The following is a 24,990-nucleotide window of genomic DNA, read 5'->3' as shown; positions in this document are numbered from 1 at the left end:
GTCACAGACTACTGTATATTGGCCTCGTCTAAAATGTCTGACGTCGATAGAATTTAATTGATACAGTTCAGAACAAATTAAGGCAATTTAAACACTGGAGCAATAAAGTTAAATTTATTTATTCAAACAGTTATATACACATACAGTAGTTAAATTCATACAAGTCAAGTCTCAAACTTGCTTAAAAGAAACAAAAAATGTTTCCATCAGCCACCAGAGGTCAGCCAAGCCACAGAGGGGGCTGCTATTGCACTCTGGGTAATATAGGCACAGCGAAAATGTGAAAACAGACACTAGTGTTCTCAGCAGCCCAGTCACAGGAACAACTCATTCGGCGTTATACATATATTTTTATTTCATTTGAATTTTTTTTACACAGTTTGACAGTCCAAAAACAAGGGAGAATGGAAAGCATGCTGCAGAAGACGGTTTTCTATAAAATATAGTCTGGAAGAAAACAGAGATGGCACAGAGATCTACTCTCTTTAGGGATAAAGGATATTGCTTAAAGATCATGTAGACACACAGCCAACTCTTTTCACATTTAAATAAATCTAAATTTTAGGAAGAGTTTTTTTTTGGATTAACAACAGGAATCAATATTTGTCATGCTAGTATACTACAGAAACTAAATGAGACTTCGGCTACTTTGAGCCTTAGCCTAGTCTGATGTAACCAAAGGACAAACAATAGAGTTGCTTGGACATATTCTAAATGAATGGTATGCCACAAATGCTTTCACAGCAGAAACAAACACTGTTACACAAGTAGCTGTCATTAAGCTCAGCATCCAGCATGTTACTGTGGCTCTCACTACTGTACATAGTGGCCTTGTCTTTTCTAGTTTTAGAAAAGGGAGTAGTGGAAGGAGCTTCTGATTTCCCTTCTATCCAGTACAGTAGTAGTTTCAGTTCCAGTCAGTCTATATGGCTCTTATCTATTATTACCCACTGTACAGCCCAGCATTGGAAGGCACATCATTTACAACTAACATGCATACAGTACATAGTTTTTGCAGACATGCACACGGTAGGCTACATACAGTAGTGTTTTCAGACTGACAAACCAGACACAGGGGAATAGGGATTMAAGGTATGAACAGCTCATATAGTGGGGCTGTAGTGGTCATTTAGCTAAAACAAYGGGAGAAGTGGTTTCATGCTTTAGGTGAGTGGTACATTTCATTGGCATCGTCAGTGGCTGTTATGGAAGTATTCACACAAGGCACTTTGTGCCAGACACACAGGAAGGAGGATGTGCATCATATATAAATATGTATACAACCTAGTGCTGTGGGGAGAGGTGTCTGTCAGTCTGTGTATGAATGTTGAGAGGGAGTTTGAGAAAGAGGCTAAGAGGGAGGAGAGTCGGCAGATTGTTTTTGGGGAGGTGTGTGTGTGTGTGTGTGTATCAGTAGTGGAGGGAGAGGAAGTGACAAGGAGGGAGAAAAGGAATCAGCGGTTGCGGTCCTCGACTCCTCCCTCCATGGTCGCGGTCAGCTGGTCGAGGTCAGTCGCAGCACACCAGCAGGCGGACGGGGAGACCAGACAGGGGGTGGTTGGCGCGCTCGGCCACGGCCCGCCTGGCTGACTCCTCGCTGGGGAAGGTGATGAGGGCCTCGCCGCTACGCTGGCCGCTGAAGTTGTACAACAGGAGTACGGCATCCGGCTGGAGCTGGAGGCAACAAACCACAGGAGATGGAGGAGAGATGAAAAGAGTTGTGGAGAGAGAGAGAGGGGATAGAAGCCACACCGCTCAGTCATTAGCACCATCCCAACACCAGGGGGCCACAACCCAGTAGAGTTGGAGAAGAGATCCTGCACTGATCAACCCAGTAGAGTTGGAGAGGAGATCCTGCACTGATCAACCCAGTAGAGTTGGAGAGGAGATCCTGCACTGATCAAACCAGTAGAGTTGGATTAGTCAGACGAGAAACCACAGGTTTTGCATTTCCTTCTAATGCATGCTTCCCTTTAGAAGAGCTACAGTCCAAAAGCAATCCCCTGATCAGTCTGTGGGAGCAGGTTAGCAATGTGTTAATCAACTCAGAAAGAACACCACTAGGTTAGCACACTCAGGTCAAGGGCTAGATGGATAGATGGATGAGGAGAGGAAGGCAGAGAGTGAGCGAGGAAGAGGAGAGGAAGGGAGAGAGCGAGGAGGAGAAGAGGAGAAACAGAAAGAGTCACTCTGGAGCACACTGTTGATTTGACGTTAGGCAGGTGGACCGGCAGGCAGGCAGGCAGACGGGGACCATGTGAGGTACAGGGTAGGCTGGTAACTTACCTTAGTCTCCCTACAGACAGAGCCACTCTTTGGGCTGGATCAGACTCCTGGTCTGTCCATGACTCATCTGAACCATGCTGCTGTAGTCTTCAGGAGAGTACTACAGTGTAATGAGGTTCACAGTCAGACAGGGGGACCTTAGTAGAGCATTATATACACACACATAGCACATAAATACACCACAAGTCCCAACAACCCACCTATAAAACTGTAATTTGAACATACATACAGTTGAAGTCGAAGTTTACATACACCTTCGCCAATACATTTAAAACTCAGTTTCACTATTCTGACATTAATCCAAGTAAAAATTCCCCATCTTAGGTCAAGTTAGGATCACCACTTTATTTTAAGAAATGTGAATAGTCAGAATAATAAGAGAGAGAATTTATTTCAGCTTTTATTTCTTTCATCACATTCCCAGTGGGTCAGAAGTTTACATGCACTCTATTAGTATTTGGTAGCATTGCTTTAAATTGTTTAACTTGGGTCAAACATTTTGGGGTAGCCTTCCACAAGCTTCCACAATAAGTTGGGTGAATTTTGGCCCATTCCTCCTGACAGAGCTGGTGTAACTGAGTCAGGCTTTGCTCGCACACACAGTTCTGCCCACAAATGTTCTTGAGGTCAGGGCTTTGTGACCGCACTCCAATACCTTGACCTTGTTGTCCTTATTTTTGCCATTTTTCCACAACTTTGGAAGTATGCTTGGGGTCATTGTCCATTGGGAAGACCCAAGCTTAATTTCTACTGATGTCTTGACGATGTCTTCAATATATCCACGTAATTTTCTTCCTCATGATGCCATCTATTTTGTGAAGTGCACCAGTCCCTCCTGCAGCAAAGCACCCCGCAACATGATACGCCACCCCCCGTGCTTCAGTTGGGATGGTGTCCTTCAGCTTGCAAGCGTTCCCCCTTTTTCCTCCAAACATAATGATGGTCATTATGGCAAACAGTTCATTTTTTGTTCTTCATCAGACCACAAAACAATCTTTGTCCCCATGTGCAGTTGCAACCGTAGTCTGGCTTTTATGGCGGTTTTGGAGCAGTGGCGTCTTCCTTGCTGAGCAGTCTTTCAGGTTATGTCGATATAGGACTCGTTAACTGTGGATATAGATACTTTTGTACCTGTTCCCTCCAGCATCTTCACAAGGTCCTTTGCTGTTGTTCTGGGATTGATTTGCACTTTTCACACCAAAGTACGTTCATCTCTAGGAGACTTTCCTGAGCGGTATGACGGCTGCGTGGTCCCATGGTGTTTATACTTACGTACTATTGTTTGTACAGATGAACGTGGTACCTTCAGGCGTTTGGAAATTGATCCCAAGGATGAACCAACTTGGTGTATGTGAACTTCTGACCCACTGGAATTGTGATAGTGAATTATAAGTGAAATAAGCTGTCTGTAAACAATTGTTGGAAAAATTACTTGTGTACAAAGTAGATGTCCTAAACGACTTGCCAAAACTATAGTTTGTTAACAAGAAATTTGTGGAGTGGTTGAAAACAAGTTAATGACTACAACCTAAGTGTATGTAAACTTCCAACTTCAACTGTATATGCATACACTACAAGTGTAATGTAAGACACCAATCCACCACTCAGAACAGTTTCTCACCCAAACTGAGTGCTCAGTCACAGACAGCACAACAAGTTTCTAATTGATCCAGATAGCAGAAACCAGGGGATAACCAGTCAGGATGAGATTACAATGGTTTAGCCAAGAGTCAGGACTGAACTCAGCAACATTCTCTCTTTAGCATATACACACACGGTGTGTAGGACTGTAAAGCCCTACAGTGACTGGTCAGGTGTTCTCACATGCTGGGAGCTTAGAGTTAGCCCCGAGGAAAACACACACATGACATTAAAAACCAGCAGAACATTTTCTAAACAAACCTTTAAGAGCACAAAGAGACCCAAACATTTAACAAAAACACCTCAGTCCCATCCCTGTATCCTCAGGCTTGAACACCTAATACACCTGCCCAACCAGCCCAGTCAGTCACAGTACTGTGAGAGTTCAGTTCATACCTCCTCTGTAGACTCACTCCGCCTACTCAGCCAGTCAGCCAATGAGGGAGAAGCAAGAGAAGGGGAGAGCACAAGTGCACACGTCCCTTATTGAATATGCTGCAGTGCTGAACCATGGTTTGTGTTGCAGTAAAGCATTCTGGGAGCTAATATGAGCACACTGACTGTTCAATTCTGAATGATGGGTTTGCCTACAAGCTTGTAGTTAAACATAAAGCTGGTTTTGTCATGAGGTGGGGGAATTATACAAATATGCTATTATTGAATAAGAAGGGTTTGGACAGTTTGTCCAGGTATTTCTTCATTTGTGTGTATTGTTTTATATTACTGCACTGTTGGAGCTAGAACATTTACATTTAAGTCATTTAGCAGACGCTCTTATCCAGAGCGACTTACAAATTGGAAAGTTCATACATATTCATCCTGGAAACATAAGCATTTCACTGCACCCGTGATAACATCTGCAAATTGTGTACGTGACCAATAACATTTTATTTAACACAAGTCATACAATGTACCGACTGTAGAGTCCTACACGGGTCAGTTCTGGAGCTGCACCCACCCCAAACCAATTCAGAGCCCCATCTGACATAGATTTTCCTCCTCAACCTGATCCACCTGCATAGAATTGCCTATAGCTGACAAAACCTTTACATTCAATATTGTTTAGATAATCAAATAGTTTAATTGAAACTTAAACAATTCCAAGAATCGAATATAGGCTGCAATACATTTATAGGCTATAGCCTACTCAAACTTTAACCAGAGCACCGGTTTAAACTTGATATGGCTGCGTATGGTCCAAATGAACGAAAGCCGGAATTAACTGATAATAAACAGAATTGGCCCAACTTAAACAAATACCTGCTGTATAGCCATGCCATCTACCGGGTTGTTGTCCTGGTCCACAATAACCCGTGCAGCACCTGTTTCCACTATGGTGTATTTCATAACCTTTTTATTTCTCCAGCCTACATTAGCCATTTTCACATGAGCTGGGCTAGCCAGGGAAAGTACACTTGGCAACGTATTCGCGTGGGGGGATAAAACACAAGTTTCAGCACCACACAATGGACAGTTCCCTGATCCACTGCGTGCATGGCTGGTAGCGTACATGTCTGCCTCACTGCTCACGGAATGGAATTCGCAACACAATAATCTCCAGGGTTTGTAAAAAAATATATATCTTGATTTAAAATGCTTCCGACCCGCAATATAATTGTTCTGAGCCGACCCGTGGGTTGAAATAACTTTTTCATTGCACCCGCTAGCTGATTGTTTTTGCAGGTCAACCGCGGGGAGCTGACCAGATGCAGGACTCTAACCGACAGCTCCTAAACCCTGTAAAACTAGCAGAACATCCTGCTTTGCTACCGTCTGTCACACAGGCACAAACATATARCCACATCAGACAGAAGATGTCTTTTTACAGGTAACATACCACAAGGCAATGTTTATATGAGCCCCTTTCAAACAGCCCCTTATTTCCAGTTCATTTGCAGGTATACTCCTTTTATACATGTCAGTGAGTAACTGGCATATTGGGAGGGATGTTGTTAAACCATGGGGCTGTTTGCATTTCAAATTAGGGAGGTGTTAAAACAATGGAAGTGTTCATGAATTTACCTGAAAAAAGCAGAGAACCAATCACACAGACCCAATACCTGTATTTTGGTTACAGCATCTGTGAACATGCAGGAATCATGACTAGGTCTTAGGTGGCTTTTAATTTGCCATGTTTTTTTACCCCTACAAAAAAGCTGGCATGGTAAAATTGTGGAATCTTTGTATATGAAAGGGACAATACAGAAAAAAAGAGTGGCAAAGAAATCAACCAAGACACATTAAACTGCAATGGAGTTTGATGAGCGGGACTGGGGAGACTGGAACTAAGGAGACTGGGGTAGAGGGAGGGAGGGACTGTTTTAGGGGACTATGGAGGGAAAAGGAGAGGTTAGTAGTGGGGGTCATATTGGAGGTTCTGACCTGGTATCCCTGGAAGAAGCTGAGGATGTCTTTGACCCCGGCGTTGTAGGGCAGACCCTGCATCCTAACTAGAGCGCCGTGCTGGGGCATCATGGGAGAGGCAACGTGGCCTTGGGCATGGGGCTGCTGGGCCGCTAACGCTACTGACCCTGGAGGAGACGCAAAGTAGCTCATCGTGGAGGGAGASACTGGGGGGCTAGAGCGAGAGAGAAACACATTCATTTSTCTTTCTTRGGAAGCAAGTGTACATTATTCAGAAGATGTTCAGGTGTCAAAATCAATACCCAACATGGCACTTTGAACTGCATACATACATGAAACACACATGACAAAAGAGGATGTACAGTTCATAWTGACAAAACCCTAGAGGGAAATGGTAGTGTGCAGTGTAGTTCACACTAACCTGGGGTAGTGTGCAGTGTAGTTCACACTAACCTGGGGTAGTGTGCAGTGTAGTTCACACTAACCTGNTGCAGTGTAGTTCACACTAACCTGGGGTAGTGTGCAGTGTAGTTCACACTAACCTGGGGTAGTGTGCAGTGTAGTTCACACTAACCTGGGGTAGTATGCAGTGTAGTTCACACTAACCTGGGGTAGTATGCAGTGTAGTTCATGTTCATGTTCATGTAGAGCTGTGCAGGGTGGTGCTGTGGGGGGTAGTAGGCCAGGGTTGGGTGGGGGCTGTGTGGGGGCTGGGGTGTTCTGGGGGTGGCCAGTAGGGGGGGCTGGTACAGAGCAGCCTCAGAGAGCATGGCAGGAGAAGGGAACGCAGCATAGGCCGGAGGAGCCAGACCTGGGGAGAGGACAGAGAGCGAAGTTCAGAATCTCAGATACAGTAACATACAACTACACAGGAACATTGGATCCTTATCATAACCTCCATATTATTACACCATCATGCCTAAGCCTGCACTTCAAACATCACGCTGAACCATCACACAGCTCCCAGCAGCATACAACATCAATCAAATTTATGTATAAAGCCCTTTTTACATAAGCAGTTGTCCCCAAGTGCTTATACAGAAACCCAGCCTAAAACCCCAAAGAGCAAGCAACGCAGAAGCATGGTCGCTAGGAAAAACTCTAGTTTTTCATATGATTGATAAGACTATGTTAGTCACATAAAAGCCTCAAGGTAGTATTCTACTCAGTTGCTCCAGTTCTGTCCTTGGTGTTACCCTAACCCTACAACATAAACACAGTGAGGGATGGAGGGAGGTAGTGCATTTACACACAAACAGGCTGTATGGGTCTGTTGCCACATTGACACAAAACACAGTCAGATGACCTTGTGGGCTGAGGGTGGGTTTGCAGGTACACTCCCCAAACCAATCTGGCAACTCAAGTGACCTTGTTGGGCTGAAGGCGCRGAGTGACCTTGTGGGGATGASCGTTCCCAGGTACACTCTGCTACCAACCTGGCAACCCYAGTGAGTGACTGCCATAAKTCCAGGTCAAGCCAGTGAGATTAGTTGTCAAACATGAGGTTGAATAAATGGAAAAAAAGTCAACAGCAAACAGAAACAGCCATTTGAGCAACTGCTCTCAAAGTGTGGCCATCAGAATTCACAACAGCCAATAGCCACACCAAGAGTGTGCACTGCCTTCTAGTGATATGATAAGCAGGAATCTAATCTCTATAGCAACAGGGCACAAATAGAACAAAGTACACTGGGATAGATAGACACACGCACTTTAACCATGTGTATGCAAACAAACCCTTCAGAGTTTTAATGGGTGTGTTACAACTAATATGGAGGGCATAATTACTACAGCTAACCCTGCCTGTGTAATATCTTCCCTGAACAAACCATTAAAAACGGCATTACCCTGACTGAAACATGTCCGTTTTAATAATAAACAAGCATTTCTGAAAGCTACTTCCACTGTCCTGTTGTCCTTGCTACATATTCTCCTGTTTACGTGATAAGTTCTGAAACATCAATGGGACATGCAGTGATTCAGCGAGGTCTATTATGGACTTACAGGGTAGTTTGCAGGGTGGAGGGGACAGGCCGCTGCGGTTGAGTGTTCCTCCCATCAGGACGAAGCTCATCTCCTCAGTAGAACACTGGAACACCTCCACATAGCGGTCCTTCATCATCTTCTTGTGGCACTTCTGGGCCACCATGAACGCCCTGTCAGCTGACCTCATCTGAATGAAGGCATCACCTGAGGGACGACCCTGGAGAGGAGAGGGAGGTTAGAGATGAGAATGATGCTCTGATGGAAGGGTTAGGGTGGGAACTTTGGTCGCATCTCAATATAGTGTAGAGCTGCTTCCGAATCCTCGGCTTGTACCCATCACTTCATCTACACTAAGTATTTAATATAAGACGGGTGAAAGTACCGTGGCGTGTGTGTGTACCAGTACCTGTTGGTTGAGCACCATATGAACTCCATGTGGTTTAATATCAATAGTGTGTTCTCCCATGAACTCCAGTATATCCTCTATAGCAGCGGTGTAGGGTAGACCTCGCAGACGGACACAGTCCCGCGTGCTGCCAGTTGCCAGGTAGGGGGGCGTGGCCAAGACCGGCATGGGGACCATGGAAGAGGGCAGCGTGGAGATCAGAGGGGTGGACATGTAACGGTTCAGGACCTAAGAGGGCAGAGGTCAAAAGGTCAGACGACAAAGTCGGCACTGACTTCATTAGATTGCTGCGTTTCTCTGTGGTGTTGAGTCATGTTGACAGTCATTTACAAGAGGCTTGTAATAGTCAAACAAAACAACTCTGGTGTCATGACACGAGCACCATCCTCCAGCCAACTGACTCATGGGGACCACATTCTATGCTGTGTCACGTATAGTCCTTCAACTTTAGTCATGTCTTACGCTATAAAGACAATAGCCATTGCACAACAAATTAAAATAAGAGAACTGGTTAAATATGGAGAAAGAGGTTCATCTCCAGTAGTTCTCCTTTCTAAAGAAATGATCTCAAGTGACAGGCAGTGCCTAGAACACTGTAGGACCTCAACTGTACTTACAAACGCTCTATGCATCTCTACCTCAGTGACTGTCTACTAGAATGTAACTGTTGCACCTTGGCTGCAGTACAAGGTAATAGCTTGATGCATCTCTGATAGTAGTTTAAGTAGTAAAGAAACCCCATTGAGCCCCTAGATGCCATACCTGTTGGACCTCACCTGCAGTACTTATGAACAGCTCTACATTCTACTACACTGTACCTGTTGGACCTCAGCAGTGCGTCTGAACAGCTCAACCTCATAGTGACTGTCTACTACACCTATAAACAGTGACTGTGATGTGTTTTACCTGTTGGACCTCCGCTGCAGTGCTTCTGAACAGCTCAATGTATCTCTTGCCCAGGATCTGCTTGTGTTTCTTCAGGGCGTTCAGAGCGTACTCCTCACAGGAGAACAGGACYAAGGCGTCGCCTGTGGGCCGCCCGTCAGGGTACTTTACGAAGAGTAGGCCGTCGCTGGRGTCCGTCACGGGGCTGTCGGCCCCCAGGAAGGTCAACACYTCCTGGGGAGAGGCGGTGAAGGGAAGACCCCTCATCCTGATGATCACCTGGTTCTCCTTGGACAGGAACTGGGCCACCTCGTTGGACGTGCCTACAGTCACACAGAGGGAGAGGAAACATAGTTAACTATAAGTGAGAAGTAAGACCTTTAGCTAATTACTTGGTCCCTTTAACATGCAAATTATTGTTGCTTATTGCCACTAATAAATAAAATGATAAAACGCATTACATCACTTTAAAATACAAGAGTAGACATTAAAACAAGAGCAGTGAGTCAGAGTCTAAGGCAAACAGTATCTGCTGAAAGTCCAATGTCTTGACAGATATTATATTATTGATCTCCAGTCGACTGGCTAGAGTCCACAGACAGACACTAGTCTCCCCCCTGCTCTCTCTCCTGTATCAGCTCTGCTCTGTCTATTCACACCCCCTTTGTATGGCCCTGAGCTGGGCCTTTCACTGGTCGCCGGGAGGATGAGGTGAGACACTGTGGGCCAGGGGTAAAGTTACCTTCCTCCAACTAGCCTCTGAGGGGTGAGGGTGAGGCTCACAAAGCACCCTTCATTCCCCCAGGATAAGCCAGACAACCGGAGCGGTACAGGGCGGAAGAACGGGGAGAGTCCCTCTAGTCAAGGGAAGGGGGGAAAAAAGTCTGAAATCTGACCTCCAGCGATCTTGAGGAATTCCTCTCCTGTGGCTTTGTATACCTGTGAGGATGAGAGGAGACTTATCAACTCCAAATGGCCTTTCATCTGACCAATGCAACATGCATTGTGCTACAGTTGGAAAGCATGACTGTTTTTTCCTCTGAAACAGTATTGGCTGCATAGCTGATGCTGTAACGGTATTGGATCCATTAGTGATGCAACAGCATTAGTATGGCTGTGTTAGATGTAGGGGCTGCTGTGTTATACGGATGCTGACCTCAATGTATCTGCTGCCCATGTGGTGTTTGTGTCTCTCCAGGGCCAGGTCTCTGTGCTCCTGGTTGATGAACCGAACCAGGGCTTCACCGTTCCTCCTGCCCTGGGCGTTCAGACAGAGGGCCACACCACCCCTAGAATTACACAGGGAGAGGTTGGAGGAAAGATCAGAACAATTTGACCCTCTATGGAGACGAAGCTGCATGTACAACTTCCTGTGGGTATTAGTCGCCAATTCTCAGTGGAACCATGGCTTAAATCACATGACGCACACACAGTCATGTTTTGGTAACATACTTGGCGATGTTGAGGCCCTTGAAGAAGCGGGAGATGTCCTGGTCAGAAGATTGCCATGGCAACCCCCTGGCTCTGATCACTGTCTCACTGTCCACTGGTTCAGTCTTACTGCTGCAGGGGACAAACCAGAGGGGCACAGTCAACATGGGGAACGGTGTTTAACGGTTACACACTAAACTCAATGCTGCATGAGACAGAGAGAAAGTAATGTTCAGAAACTCTTGAAGACAATGTAAATGGACTTGAATAGTACTTCTATATTGTTCAAAACCAAAGTGTTTCAGTAAGTTGTCTTCGTCAGAGAGAGACATGGTAAAAATGGGGACTTATGCAGTTTAACAGTCTACTTCACACTACTCTAACACGGCAACACACATGCCAGGGGTTGTCAGGGCAATGGGTATCAGACACCGTAGTGGGATTTGTGTGGTGCTATTGGATAGCCAGTTAAGMACTTAATGGKAAAGTTGGAGTGGTTTAATGACACGCTTGTGGTTTCCCTTGTTGCTGTAATCAATGCTATGAGCCTGGCTCTGAACATGGGAGGGACGGTTGGTTAGGCTTCAACTACAGTAAACACTAAACAACAGGTTTAGTATAGAGACGTGGCCAGACAACCTCATGGTTGAGGGAGGTAACATTAAGTCGATGCACTGAGAATATACATACCATGCTCCCGATTCAAGCTTGTACTTCACAGCTTCAAAGCATGAGAATTTGTGATCTGCAAGAGATTCAAACACTAATTTACAATATGGATCAAACATTTACAATCAAAAGGACCATACTGATAAAAAATGACTTCACATTAGGCTTGACATTGGATCCGCCAACAGAAGCCAATCGACTTCACTTATATTCAGACTGAACAATACAACACGTTGTTTTTAAGTGTTGCTCCACGCTGCCAAGTTGTTTCATGCTCAACAGGTTTGGCCTGCAACTTCAGCAGCATTCCTGTTAGCCACCTAGCGTAGAGAGATTGACAGGGCTGTGYGGTGGCCAGGTGGGACTGGCACAGACAGAGAGCAGGGGGAAATGCGATAGCAAAAGAGGAGAGAGATGTATAGACTTACTGTATGGCTCAGCCAGGATGTGCAGGGAGAGCTGGACCATACACCTCACCTCCTTCAGCCCCATCACCTGCTCTGACAGGGGAAGTTCTGGGATGCACACATCTACACACATGTAAGGATGTTTTATCAGTCATTTATATAAGTAATAGGAACATCAAAAGTGTTGACTGAAATTACATTTCATCTGACTCCGACTTACATTCTAGGATAGAGGGCAGCGTTAGGTCCTGGACCTGTCCAGCATTGGGACAACATTTGTGAAACTCTTTCCTCACATCCACAAAGGAGTAGAAACACTCCGGCAGGACCAGGTTCTGACAGACACACAACAGGTAGGTCAGTCATTAGTCCATTCAACATTCACTGAATAGTAGCGTACTCTGTAGACAGACCTCATGAAAAGTAGGGATAATAGGAGTGATGCAATGAAGGATGGAGACAGGAAGAGGTGGCATAAAGAGGTGATGAGATAATGCGGGGGAAAATGACATGACGCCATCTACGGATGATTGTGTGGATAGCTAGCCTTCCTGTGCAGATTATGACGTTACTGCTCAACACAAGCACAGGAGACATACTGCTAACTGTGACCCAGGAATTACAACTTACACATGTAGCTAAAAGGTCAAATGTAAAGAACATATACAAACAAATACCAAAGACTCATTATCTTGACTGAATTATAGCATTGTGCCTACCTCACCTGAACAAAGTCCAAGAGACTGATATATATGGTATTGATAGATATATATACACACACACTACCGTTCAAAAGTTTGGGGTCACTTAGAAATGTCCTTGTTTTTGAAAGCACATTTTTTTGTCCATTAAAATAACAAATTGATCAGAAATACAGTGTAGACATTGCTAACGTTGTAAATGACTATTGTAGCTGGAAATGGCTGTTTCTCAAACTAGACACTAATGTACTTGTCCTCTTGCTCAGTTGTGCACCGGGGCCTCCCACTCTTTCTATTCTGGTTAGGGCCAGTTTGTGCTATTCTGTGAAGGGAGTAGTACACAGCGTTGTACCAGATCTTCAGTATATTCTTGTTCTGAGAAAGGAAGGCTATTCCATGCGAGAAATTGCCAAGAAACTGATGAGTTTCAGAAGAAATGACGGCCTAGGAACGAGGCAGAACGACAGATTTTTAACCTTGTCAGCTCGGGGGATCCAATCTTGCAACCTTACAGTTAACTAGTCCAATGCTCTAACACCTGATTACATTGCACTCCACGAGGAGCCTGCCTGTTGGCGAATGCAGTAAGCTAAGGTAAGTTGCTAGCTAGCATTAAACTTATCTTATAAAAAACAATCAATCAATGACTGTCATTGCTCCAATGTGTACTTAACCATAAACATCAATGCCTTTAATAACCATAAAAATCAATACACAAGTATATATTTACAAACCTGCATATTTAGCTAATAGAAATCCAGGTTAGCAGGCAATATTAACCAGGTGAAATTGTGTCATTTCTCTTGCGTTCATTGCACGCAGAGTCAGGGTATATGCAACAGTTTGGGCAGCCTGGCTCTTTGCGAACTAATTTGCCAGAATTTTACGTAATTATGACAACATTGAAGGTTGTGCAATGTAACAGGAATATTTAGACTCATGGATGCCACCCGTTAGATAAAATACGGAACGAAATAAACGTTTTGTTTTCGAGGTGATAGTTTCCGGATTAGTCAAAGGTATATGGTTTAGAGAGAAATAGTCGACGCGTTATAATTCCTGTAATAACTTGCGYCTGAATTTGAAAGGGGTTCCTTCGTTATTTTACCGTTCATGTCTTCCATAGAGAATGTCTTGATCTACTTCAAATAAGGTCTGTGTTTCGTGCAGGCTTAAACCGCCTCGACGTTTTGATACCCGTGTAAATCTCACTAGGATAAGGTAACGTTTGTCAACATATTTTCATAAATCCACTCTACAATTTTTTTTAATCTTCGCTTATATTTAGCCAATATTGATCAGAGTTACCTTGTCCTATGGATATCTACACAGTTATAAAATTGGCACGGTAATGTAAGCCTACTTATTTTAAGTGAATCTAAAATTATCCTATGCAATAAATGAAGGAACCGCTTTTCAGATTTTGATAGGTGTCATGGGAATTATGACTCGCACTTTGGTTGTCAATTCTTACCATGCCCATTATTAAAATAGGATTTCCTGCATATAGAAATTAAGGTTTTTGTTTTCAACATTCATCACAGGTAACTTAAACTCTATTTTTATTCAAACAGTTGAGAGTATTTGTCTCCTAAGCAGACTCTTCAGTATCATTGTCACTTAAGAGCTGTGTGCGTGTATTTATGTATTATATTAAGTTAAAATAAAAGTGTTCATTCAGTATTGTTGCAATTGTCATTATTACAAAAATGTGTGTGTGTATGATATATATTAAAAAAAAATAATAATAAATAAACCGGCCGATTAATCGGTATCGGCTTTTTTTGTCCTCCAATAATCGGTATCGGAAAATCATAATCGGTCGACCTCTACTCTGTACACCTAAGAAGATATTCAATGTTTTAACATTTTAAATCAGCTGTTTCCAGCTACAAGTAATTTACAACATTAAGAATGTCTACACTGTATTTCTGATCAATTTTATGTTATTTTAATTAGACAAAAAAAGGTGCTTTTCTTTCAAAAACAATGAAATTTAAGTGACCCCAAACTTTTGAACGGTAGTGTGCATGCATATATATATAAAATTATTAGTGGAAATTCCGCTAACTAGGTCAATAAGGGCAATTATATTTTCTATCAAAATGGCTACATTTCCCCTAAATGGTAGGTTAGAAAATCAAGGGCCACTCAATACCTTCTTGGAGGCCTCAGGGTGAAGGGCCTGTCGTATGATGAGGGGCCCGTCGACACACAGTGTGTAGGAGCTTCTGCCCAGAGCCTTCAACTCCGCTGAGACGGACTGCTGGAACTGTAGGGAGAGAATGAAGAAAGATACAAGAGCAGAGTTATTGTGAGAACAGACAATGAGTCACACACACACACACACAAAACTAAAGTATGACTTTACTTTGTTGGTAATCGGCCAAGTAGCTCCCGATGGTCTTTTAGAGATTCAGTGTAAACCACTTGTGCCCAGCAGGCAAACATGGGAGTGCCAATGTCACCTCTGAAAAACCACAGAGTAATACAGTACTGATTAATTATGCTCTGCTGCAGAAAACTACTAACTACAAAGGTTTTTATGCTTGGTTTGTTTTAAAATAGTGCTCAGGGAGTTCTCTCCCAGTGTTTCTAACCTTTAACACTGTAAATAAGCCAAGTCTTTAAGCCTACTGGTAGAAACAAGTTCCCTGAACAGGTAGGTTTGTGTTTTCTGGGGGAAGAACAGGTAGGGAGGTGTCCTGAGATGGACAGATGTGAATAGGTTTTTTCAGGCGTTTGCATAGCAAGGAAGCAGACAATAGGGATTGTGGTGCTAATCAGCACCTGGAACAAGAAGGATTTCACTTAGCAGTTAGACCAACAGTCACAACCAGACAGGAAAGGTGAAAACAACCAACCCCAGCCAGAGAAACCAGCCGCTGCTTCGCTTCCTATAAAACACTGTTCGCCAATCACTAGCCCCTATAAACACTTACCAAGCCCCACAGCAGGGACTCCCAAATAGGTCTGTGTTTAGTAATAATCATCACATTTAATGTGGCCCATTACTAGTGTTGTGTAAACTTTACTGGTGTCTTTTAACAGTTTGACATAACAGCTCACCATCACCTCAACCAACAAACTGACCTCTCCAATTTGCCAGTTAGTGCTTCCAATTGTATTTCTAGCTAGGCTGGTTTCCTTTGAGGATATAGTTTTGGTATCCTGTCTATTGGGGGAGAGTGGGGTAAGTTGAGCCACCCTTGTTTCTAGGAAACCATACACAAAATGTATAATCTGACCAAATATTGAGGAAGAGGTCATCATTTTATGTAGTCTGAAGGAAGAAACCACATGGAAAAAGTGGTAAGCAAGTTATGTCCAAAAAATATATTTTTTCAAATTAATGTATTGTGTTAAGAGGTTTCATTATGCATGTGTCTAAACCACAGTAGGTCATTTTAATATTGTTCTATACATCAGTTGGGGTTTCTATAAGCTTCAATATAAGGTCCTAAACCCAGCACGGAAGCCTCTATAACAAATTTGGTTGAGTGTGGTGTACCGCTTAGGCCATTACTGTTTTCACTAATGATATTCCAGTGACCTTTACTAAAGCATGTGTGTCTATGTACACTGACGACGCAACAGTATATACGTCGGCTGCGACAGTAAAATAAATGACACCCTTAACAGAGAGCTCCAGTCTATGAGCTCAAGTGTTTGTTAGGTGTTAAGCCTGTGTTAAAAGACAAAAAAGCTATTTTGATTGGGTTGAGGAAATAAAGATGGGCATGGTTTAAAAACGTAGCGGTAATAATTCATTCAGTACAAAAATGTGTAGGTGACTTAACATACCCTGTTCCGTGGCTCAATTTAAGTTGTGCCAAGGAACCACTTTTTAGACAAGTTGTGTTCAAAACTAATGTTTTTATGAATTCTGATACACAATATCCTGAAATACATGTAGAGATCTTTGTTAGAAAGAAAACTAGATTTCCCTTGACAGACTGATACTGAAAGTAAGAATTGGCTCAATTTAACCCACATCAAGTAGGCAACACCTCTCTCAAATACTCTTTCCATTTCTAATAAACTATTCACCAATTCGTGGTTTGTTTAGCTACTACTTATCATGTTATCTGTCCAGAAGATCTACTGGTCGTTAGTGACTAATTGTCAGTCAGTGAGGCTAATTTCACATGGCCACATACGACATCCAGCCTCCAGACAGTAGGAGTGTGTGTTGCATGTTAGAGCATTCTCCACACAGTGTGCCAGGAGATATATACATGACCTCTCAACAGCTGGCGACTCAACTACCCGAGAGAGGAGCCATGGGTGCTGTTCAGTAGGGCACACCGTAGGAAAATGATTTGCAACGGAAAGCTTAAATCAGTGTCCCTATTGGTCAAGTTCAAGCGGTACCTCCCGGTTTCAAAATGTCTTCGCCCTACTAAACATGACCCCCGCCTGGCTCTCACTAATCTACACGAGGAGATTTATTTAACTAGGCAAGTCAGTTAAGAACAAATTCTTTTTTTTTTTTTTTACAATGGCGGCCTACCCCGGACAACGCTGGGTCAATTATGCGCCGCCCTATGGGACTGCCAATCATGGCCGAATGTGATACAGCCTGGATTCGAACCAGGGACTGTAGTGACACCTCTTGCACTGAGATGGAGTGACTTAGACTGCTGCGCCACTCGGGAGTTCAACTTGAGGGAAATAATTATGTTAATGAGTGGCTCTTATTTCAACACACTTGCCGTTACCCACAAGCACCATCACACTGGACAAAACAACACTAGGCCCCCTATACCATCATATGCATTGTATTGAGACTACAAAAGCTACAAAAACCCTTAATTGCATCTATTGTCTACAGCTATCCTGAACCCATCACACCCTAAAAGGGATGAGATGTTTGAGTCCTCGTGGTGACCGGGACCAGGATGCTGGGTTATTGTTGGACAGGTCTGTCTTGCCACGTGGAGCTGTGGGATCCTATGCCACTTCAGGGCCTGGTACGCTACATTTCACCATAGTGTGATAACATCTGGGTTAGGGAAGGACTGATATACACAGGAAGCTCATTGGCTGAGGTGGGCCAGTCAGATAGGCCCCTAAGACTACTGATTGGCTTTCTCTGAAAAAACTGTCTGCCAATGATCGAGGTCAATGAGTCATCATCTGGGAGCCATGACAGATGACACACAGCGTATGTCATAGGGGTATCAACAGATACTGTAATGTATCTGGTAACATATATGGTATAGAACCCAGTCATTTAAGTAGTCCCATAGATAATAGGACAAATATTAGTCAAGGAAAGTCTCGACTGACACAGTTGAGTATGTGACAAAGAGAGGAACAGACCAAACAGGTTGTGGCGCTGTGGAATTCTAAATTATTCCTCTGTTTCGGTGGGTAGAGCATCATTCTCAGAAGCCATCGGATATTAAACATTCTTCTGTCACCTCAGACACTGACATGCAAATATCTATCACATTTGTTTAGTTACCAAGAACCATCTCCACAAACACGTACAAGCAGGAACAGACCAGGATGTGAAGGTAGTTGTGTTCAGCCTAATGCATGGTGGGTGAGGTGTGGTGTTTGTTAGCTCACGGCTGTTTTCACATCTATGCAGCCTCACCTTGCACAACCAGCAGCAGGATTAGGAATTGAAACAAATGGTTTCAAGGAACTAAGCGACACACCCTTTACTCTATCTTCTCTGCCAAACCAGCATACTATTAGAGCAAACATGTCCAACAGGACAGGCCTAACAAAGGAAACAGGTATTGATAAATATACCAACACTAGCAGCAAGGCTGTCAGAATAGGAAATGTCAACATGCAACAAATGAGAACGTGCATAGACAGTCACTGTAATATACCTGACCAGCCAAACCATTCATTGATTACCATTGGTTTCATGTTCCCCATTGGGAGGGTGGGTGGTTCTCTGCTGCACTGTGCCATGGGTGAGTATGAGGTAGGAGTTTAATCGTGAACCTGGCCCCATCTGTGTTTGCTCTGTGGTATAAGCTATAGCTAGTGTGTTTGCATGGTGTTGAGGCTGGACCCATGGAGAGGAGTAGAGCAGGGGTGGTGATGAGGCTCACGATAAGGGAGTAGAGAGTACCAGGCAGTACTCATGGCTAGGCCGGTTACAGTCACACCACTGTCCCAAACTTTAGTCATTTTATGACTGGACTGTGGAGATTAGATGTTTACAATCCTGGCTCTGTACAGGATCCTCTGGCTTGTTCTCTACAAGGCYCAATGCTGTTGGAGAGCGGGAAGGAAGAAGACCGAGGGAGTGTTTTATTGCCGCTGGCACTTTATCTTTCATTATCTGCTTCTGCTGTGCACCTGCCCCAGTGCCTTCACAACCTGGAACAGGGTGACGCTGCCCCATCTATGAGAGAGACTTAGCAGCACAGAGAGCTGACAAGCTTTGGTTCCGGGTCCCTGGAACAGAGCAAGTCCGAGCCTGTGTACTATCACTGCACTGATCTGAGGCTCTTCACACTCAATACTGGCCCCAATAAGCGAGGGCCTAAGACTGACTGGGGTTCAATAAGTCCAAACCCCAAGTGTCTTCAAGACAAACCCATTGATCTGAGAACAGTTAGAGAAACTACAACAGGATTCTGACTTTTTATTTTTATAAACTCAATCTTAGGGAGAGAAACTTGTTGATATGCTGAATGGAAGGCAGGCTACAAGCCCACAAGGAACAGTAGGTATTTAAAGCCCCCCCCCCCCAATGGAAAGGGTGCAGCCTAGTTCTAATCTCTATTGCCATTTTTCTCAGCCTGAATAAATCTTTCACCAAAGAAAACAAATCTGCGTCCTTGGCTTGGCTACTCTGGCCTTATGACATTGACAGGTCCACTGAGATATGGTCTCTGCTAGGTTAGTTAGCTATTCCTACCTACAACACCAAAGGCAGTCTCTCCTATGACTCACATTAGCTGAATGTCTCCATTCCTCCACTGACTGCCTGGCTTAAATCAATAGAGACAAATAAATAAACCAAACCTGACCAATGGCAAGAGAAAGTGACKTAGCAGACAGAGGTAAGCCAGTAAAAAATGGATTGTTCTGGTTAATCTTTAAAGGGTCCACAGACTCACAAAACAAATGAATTGGGACGGCTTGCWGGTATAGAAACWCACACTAGAGATGACTTCAGCAATCAGAAATCAGCAGTGAGAGAGCATCTTGCGGTATGGATCTACTCTAAATCTATATTGTGTCACAACAGCAAGAGCACTGTCAAACTCAGGGGCCTTATTGCAAAARGTTGTTGTTGAGGAAGGACTGGTCACTTCAACAAACCTGCTTGTTGCATAYGAGAGGACCACAGCATTGAGTCAGGCAGCGGCTCTAATCATAACCCTAAATCACAAGGAGAGCCTGGTAATATGGGGTTTTCAATTATTGAAATACTGCTGGGGGCAGGGATGGGATTTGGTGTAACTACCTACCTACAGAGTGCATAAAAATACTCTCAACACTGCAGGCAGACAGAGCGGTTGAGAAACACGTTTGGCAACATAAGCCCTTCTTTTGTCAAAACATACCAGGGGAGGTGGAACCTGAAAACACTTACATCCTGGTCATCATAAACAGGAACAGACTGCCTTATCTCACAACTACCTGGCCTGAGAAAACAGGTGCTGGGCTATGGCCAGGGGTCTCTGTCACTCCCCCACTTTCTCTCTCTCCGTCCTCTTTACCCAGGACGGGTATTTCTTTGCATTCCCAGGTAAACATTCAGTCATCCAGATGTCCCAGACTGATGCGAGCTGCTGACAAGACTAGACCTGCTTGCCTCCCCACCCCTACCTCAACCCCACGGCAGTCACTGCTTAGCCAAGCAAGCCTACTCAAACCAGCAACTACACTGAGCCGGTCCCAAATGACACCCTATTCTAATAGGGCTCTGGTCAAAAGTAGTGCACTATAGGGAATAGGGTACCATTTTGGATGCACCTACTCACGGCCTGTCAAAGAGTTTAATAGGCCAAACAGCAGCCAAACCAAGTGGAATCATTTGTAAAGGTCAGATACCTTTCAGGGGTTTCCATTTGTTGAGAAATCGACACACCTTGACATTTACCTAAAGCTTCATCATCAAGCTTGTTATGTTCTGTTATCTCCCTCCAGGTGGTTGGCGACAAAGACCATTTGAATGCTGTCAGTCTTATCATGCATGGATGTTTTTGCCAGTTAAAGTTCAGCCATTATCATATTAGAGATTCAATGCTTTGTTCAGCATCTTAAGCTTTTCTTTGGAGTCAGTTTTAAAATATTTAAGTCTGAGAATGCAGGAAAGCAAAGGACAAGACTCCAGATTTGAGTCTTAAATGTTTTAGGGCCTGAACAGGAATCTTCACCAGTAGCCTAATCAGTCTCACCTGTTGCAGAACTTTGTCCAGAGGTTCAGCCTTGTAGAGTTCGTCCACAGACAGTCCAGTCTCCTCTTTACTCTGGTCTGTCAACTCCAAAGAGTCGGGCTTCACAAGACGTCTCTGAAGTTTCCCAACCTGTGACCGGAATCGGTGTTTCACCACGGCATGTGCCACCCATTTTAGTTATAAACTACAAAGTACAGTTTGGTGAAAACGCAACTAATTTCCAAAGTCACCACTAAACATGACAGGCCAATTTTATAAACTCAGACCATCAAACAAGCAGTTAATTGTCAAACAAAGCAGTTAATTGTCAAAGCACAGTTGCCAATGTCCAGGCGTTGACATATAACCAAAGGTATGCTATCTTTCATCCTATATTTAAAGCATTTCACTTAAGTTAAATCTGACAGATGTAGACTACACACCCATGAGCCTATCGGTTGGATTAGTTGAGGCCCATGCGCACTTTTAAAACTGTGACCCACAAATAATTACAGAACGCGTACCTTTGTTGATTAATATGTCAGCTGTCAAGTTAAAACATGAATCCACAACTTAGACACAAAACACTAAAAAAGTCAAGAAGAAACCTTTACAACGGGTGAGAAAGTCCGTACCTTTTTCTCATGTAGATCCACAATTTGCCACACCAAGAGAATTATTTCCCTCTCATCCGAACCCAGTTTACCCCCATTTGCACCAGCTGTTGCCCCAAAGAACACCACCAGAGTATCACTGTGCGAAGCCATCAGGGACCACAAGGGTAAAAACTACAATTAAAAGCAAAGATGAAATAAAAATAACACGAGGTCCACCTTTCCAGTGATAAGAGAAGCAAACAAAAGGTCTGGAAATTCAATTGAAGTCAAGTAAACGAATAGGGGGAAAGAAAGATTACTTTCAAGAGGACACGAAAGAGATTTCGACCAAAGACTCTACCTGATCAAGAACTTGAGCGTGTTCTATCCAGAGATACTGGTTTAACTGGTAAAGAAAATTGGAAAAAAATCCCTGTTTTCTTTCACGCTAACTCCATGACAAGCCCAGAAAAAAAATGTTGCCTCGCTATTTTCTGAGTTACCTGTGTATGATTCAGCCGCTTACTTTCTGTCAAGCTCCCAGGGGAGTTGGCCTATTGGCCGTTTGGCAAAGGTGAGGGCGGGACATAGCGCACCAATACCTATGTAACCTAACCTGATTGGTTTAGCATGTTTGGCGGAAGTAGTAGCAAATAAGAATCCGGCTGTTCACACACCTTTGAAGTAGCACAGCACCTAACGCCTCGATCACACCGACAGTGTCCTTGCGATTTGGCATTCCAGAAGTAAGACTACATTCAAATCAAAATCAAATCAAACGTTATTTGTCACATGCTTGGCAAACAACAGCTGTAGACTAACAGTGAAATGCTTACTTATGTGCCCTTCCCAACAATGTAGAGAAAAACAGAAAAATAATAACAGGAGGAATACATAAACAATGAGTAATGATAACTTGTCTATCTATATACATGGGGTACCAGTTCCAAGTCGATGTGCAGGGGCACGAGGTAATTGAGATAGATATGTGCTTATAGGTGGGGATAAAGTGACTAGAAAAATATAATAAACAATAGCAGCAGCATATGTGATGAGTCAAATGCAGTCTCTCAAAGGGGGTCAATGCAGATAGTCTGGGTAGTTATTTGGTTAACTATTTAGCAGTCTTATGGCATTGGGGTAGAAGCTGTTCAGGGTCCTATTGGTTCCAGACTTGGTGCATCAGTACCACTTGCAGTAGGGTAGATGAGAGAACACTGTGTTTGCCTTGCAGCATTGCTTTGCACAGGCAGTTGCAATGCATTCTGTGTGGTGCATAGGTTGGATATATCCAAGGTATGCATCAAATTGTATGTGTAGACTTAACAGAAATAGTAGCAAAATTGCAATGTTTAACTTTTGTTGAACACATATCCAGTAAAAATGTTGGATTACATAATGATCAAGTTTGACGCCAGAATTTATTACCCAATGATGGCGCCTGTCCATGTTTTTCAAAGAATATAGGAATTTTAGCTTCTCTTGTGCCAAGTTTGAAAGTGAAACTGTTGCACCACCTAATACAGAAAATACATGTATGTCCCTGGCTGGTAATGACTAACCATCGCCAGGTTTGTCAAGCTCCTATTTATTTGCTATAGAATCAAATAACATTGTATTTGTCACATGCGCCAAATACAACAGGTGTAGACTTTACTGTGAAATCCTTACTTACGAGCCCTTTACCAACAATGCAGAGTTAAAAAGTAAGACAAATAAGCTAATTTTAAGGAAATAGTAGCAAGATAAAATAGCAATAATGAGACTGAATACAAGGAGTACCGGTACCGAGTCAATGTGCAAGGTAGTTGGTACAAGGTAGTTGAGGTAATATGTACAGTTGAAGTCGGAAGTTTACATACACCTTAGCCAAATACATTTAAACTCAGTTTTTCACAATTCCTGACATTTAATCCTAGTAAAAATTCCCTGTTTTGGTCAGTTAGGATCACAACTTTATTTTAAGAATGTGAAATGTCAGAATAAAAGTAGAGAGAATGATTTATTTCAGCTTTTATTTCTTTCATCACATTCCCAGTGGGTCAGAAGTTTACATACACTCAATTACATTAGTATTTGTAGCAATCTGGCTTTAAAAATTGTTTAACTGGTCAAACATTCCAGGGTAAGCCTTCTCACAAGCTTCCCCAATAAGTTGGGTGAATTTTGGCCCATTCCTCCTGACAGAGCTGGTGTAACTGAGTCAGGTTGTGTAGGCATGCCTTGTCTCGCAACAAGCACTTTAATTCAGTCTCTGGCCCACACATTTTCGCTCATGGATTGATGGTCACGCTACTTGGTGGATGGCACTACCAATTACTTGTTTGTTGTCTTAGCCATCTTTGCCACAACTTTGGAAGTATGCTTGGGGTCATATGTCCATTTGGAAGACCCATTTGCGACCAAGAACGACTGTTAACTCTGACTGGACGTCTGTGGATGTTTCCTTCAGATTTCCACAGAATTTTTCCTTCCACATTGATGGCCATCTATTTTATGGATCCAGTGCACCCGTTCCCCTGCAGCAACAAGCAACCCCACACATTGCATGGCTGCCATTCTGTGCTTCACGTTTGGGTTCGGTGTGTCTTGGCTTGCCAAGCCTCCTCCTTTTTCCCTCCAAACATAACCATGGTCCATTATGGCCAAACAGTTCATTTTTTTCTTCATTCAGACCTGAGGAATTTCCTCAAAAAGTACACCTTTGTCCCCATTGTGCAGTTGCAAACCGTAGTCTGGCTTTTTTATGGCCGGTTTTGGAGCAGTGGCTTCTTCCTTGCTGAGTAGCCTTTCAGGTTATGTCGCTGTAGGACTCGTTTTACTGTGATATAGATACTTTTGTACCCGTTCCTCAGCAATTTCAAAGGTCCTTGCATTTGTTCTGGGATTGAATTTTCACATTTTCGCACCAAGTTACGTTCATCTCTTGGAGACAGAAGCGCATCTCTTCCTGAGTCGGTATGACGGCTGCGTGGTCCCTCATGCGTGTTTATACTTGCGTACTATTTGTTTGTACAAGAACTGTTTGTACCTCAGGCGTTTGGAAATTGTCCCAAGGATAACCGACTTGTGGAGGTCTACATTTTTTTTCTTTGAAGTTCTTGGCTGATTTCTTTAGAATTTTCCCATATGTCAAAGCAAGAGGAGTTTGGAAGTAGGCCTTGAAAATAGCATCCACAGGTACACCATCCAATTGACTCAATGATGTCAATTAGCTATCAGAAGCTTCTAAAGCCATGACACCATTTTCCTGAATTT

General features: G+C 43.4%; 1 protein-coding gene across 5 annotated transcripts; it reads right to left on the bottom strand.

The window, feature by feature from the left end:
* Nucleotides 1-103: 103 nt before the first annotated feature.
* Nucleotides 104-22,267, bottom strand: esrp2 (epithelial splicing regulatory protein 2). Of its 5 annotated transcripts, none has more exons than XM_024137265.2 (16): nt 21,772-22,266; nt 21,158-21,286; nt 14,935-15,048; nt 12,296-12,410; nt 12,097-12,198; nt 11,690-11,744; nt 11,021-11,131; nt 10,725-10,857; nt 10,465-10,507; nt 9,590-9,891; nt 8,684-8,911; nt 8,296-8,494; nt 6,898-7,102; nt 6,310-6,505; nt 2,287-2,386; nt 104-1,674 (listed from the first exon to the last, which is right to left on the bottom strand). In XM_024137265.2, exons 1-15 carry the CDS (start codon nt 21,901-21,903, stop codon nt 2,297-2,299), a joined length of 2,154 nt encoding a protein of 717 aa, XP_023993033.1. In that variant the 5' UTR covers nt 21,904-22,266; the 3' UTR covers nt 104-1,674; nt 2,287-2,296. The 5 variants fall into 5 exon arrangements, with proteins under 5 accessions (XP_023993033.1, XP_023993034.1, XP_023993032.1 ...); XM_024137266.2 differs by having other exon boundaries at nt 104-1,668; XM_024137264.2 differs by lacking the exon at nt 2,287-2,386 and having other exon boundaries at nt 21,772-21,924; nt 22,094-22,266.
* Between the last annotated feature and the right edge of the window lie 2,723 nt (nt 22,268-24,990).

This window comes from Salvelinus sp. IW2-2015, unplaced genomic scaffold, assembly GCF_002910315.2.
Source record: "Salvelinus sp. IW2-2015 unplaced genomic scaffold, ASM291031v2 Un_scaffold1140, whole genome shotgun sequence".
Lineage (NCBI taxonomy): Eukaryota > Metazoa > Chordata > Actinopteri > Salmoniformes > Salmonidae > Salvelinus > Salvelinus sp. IW2-2015.
The sequence above is the reverse complement of the archived record's forward strand: the minus strand, read 5'-3'. Positions and strand labels throughout refer to the sequence as shown.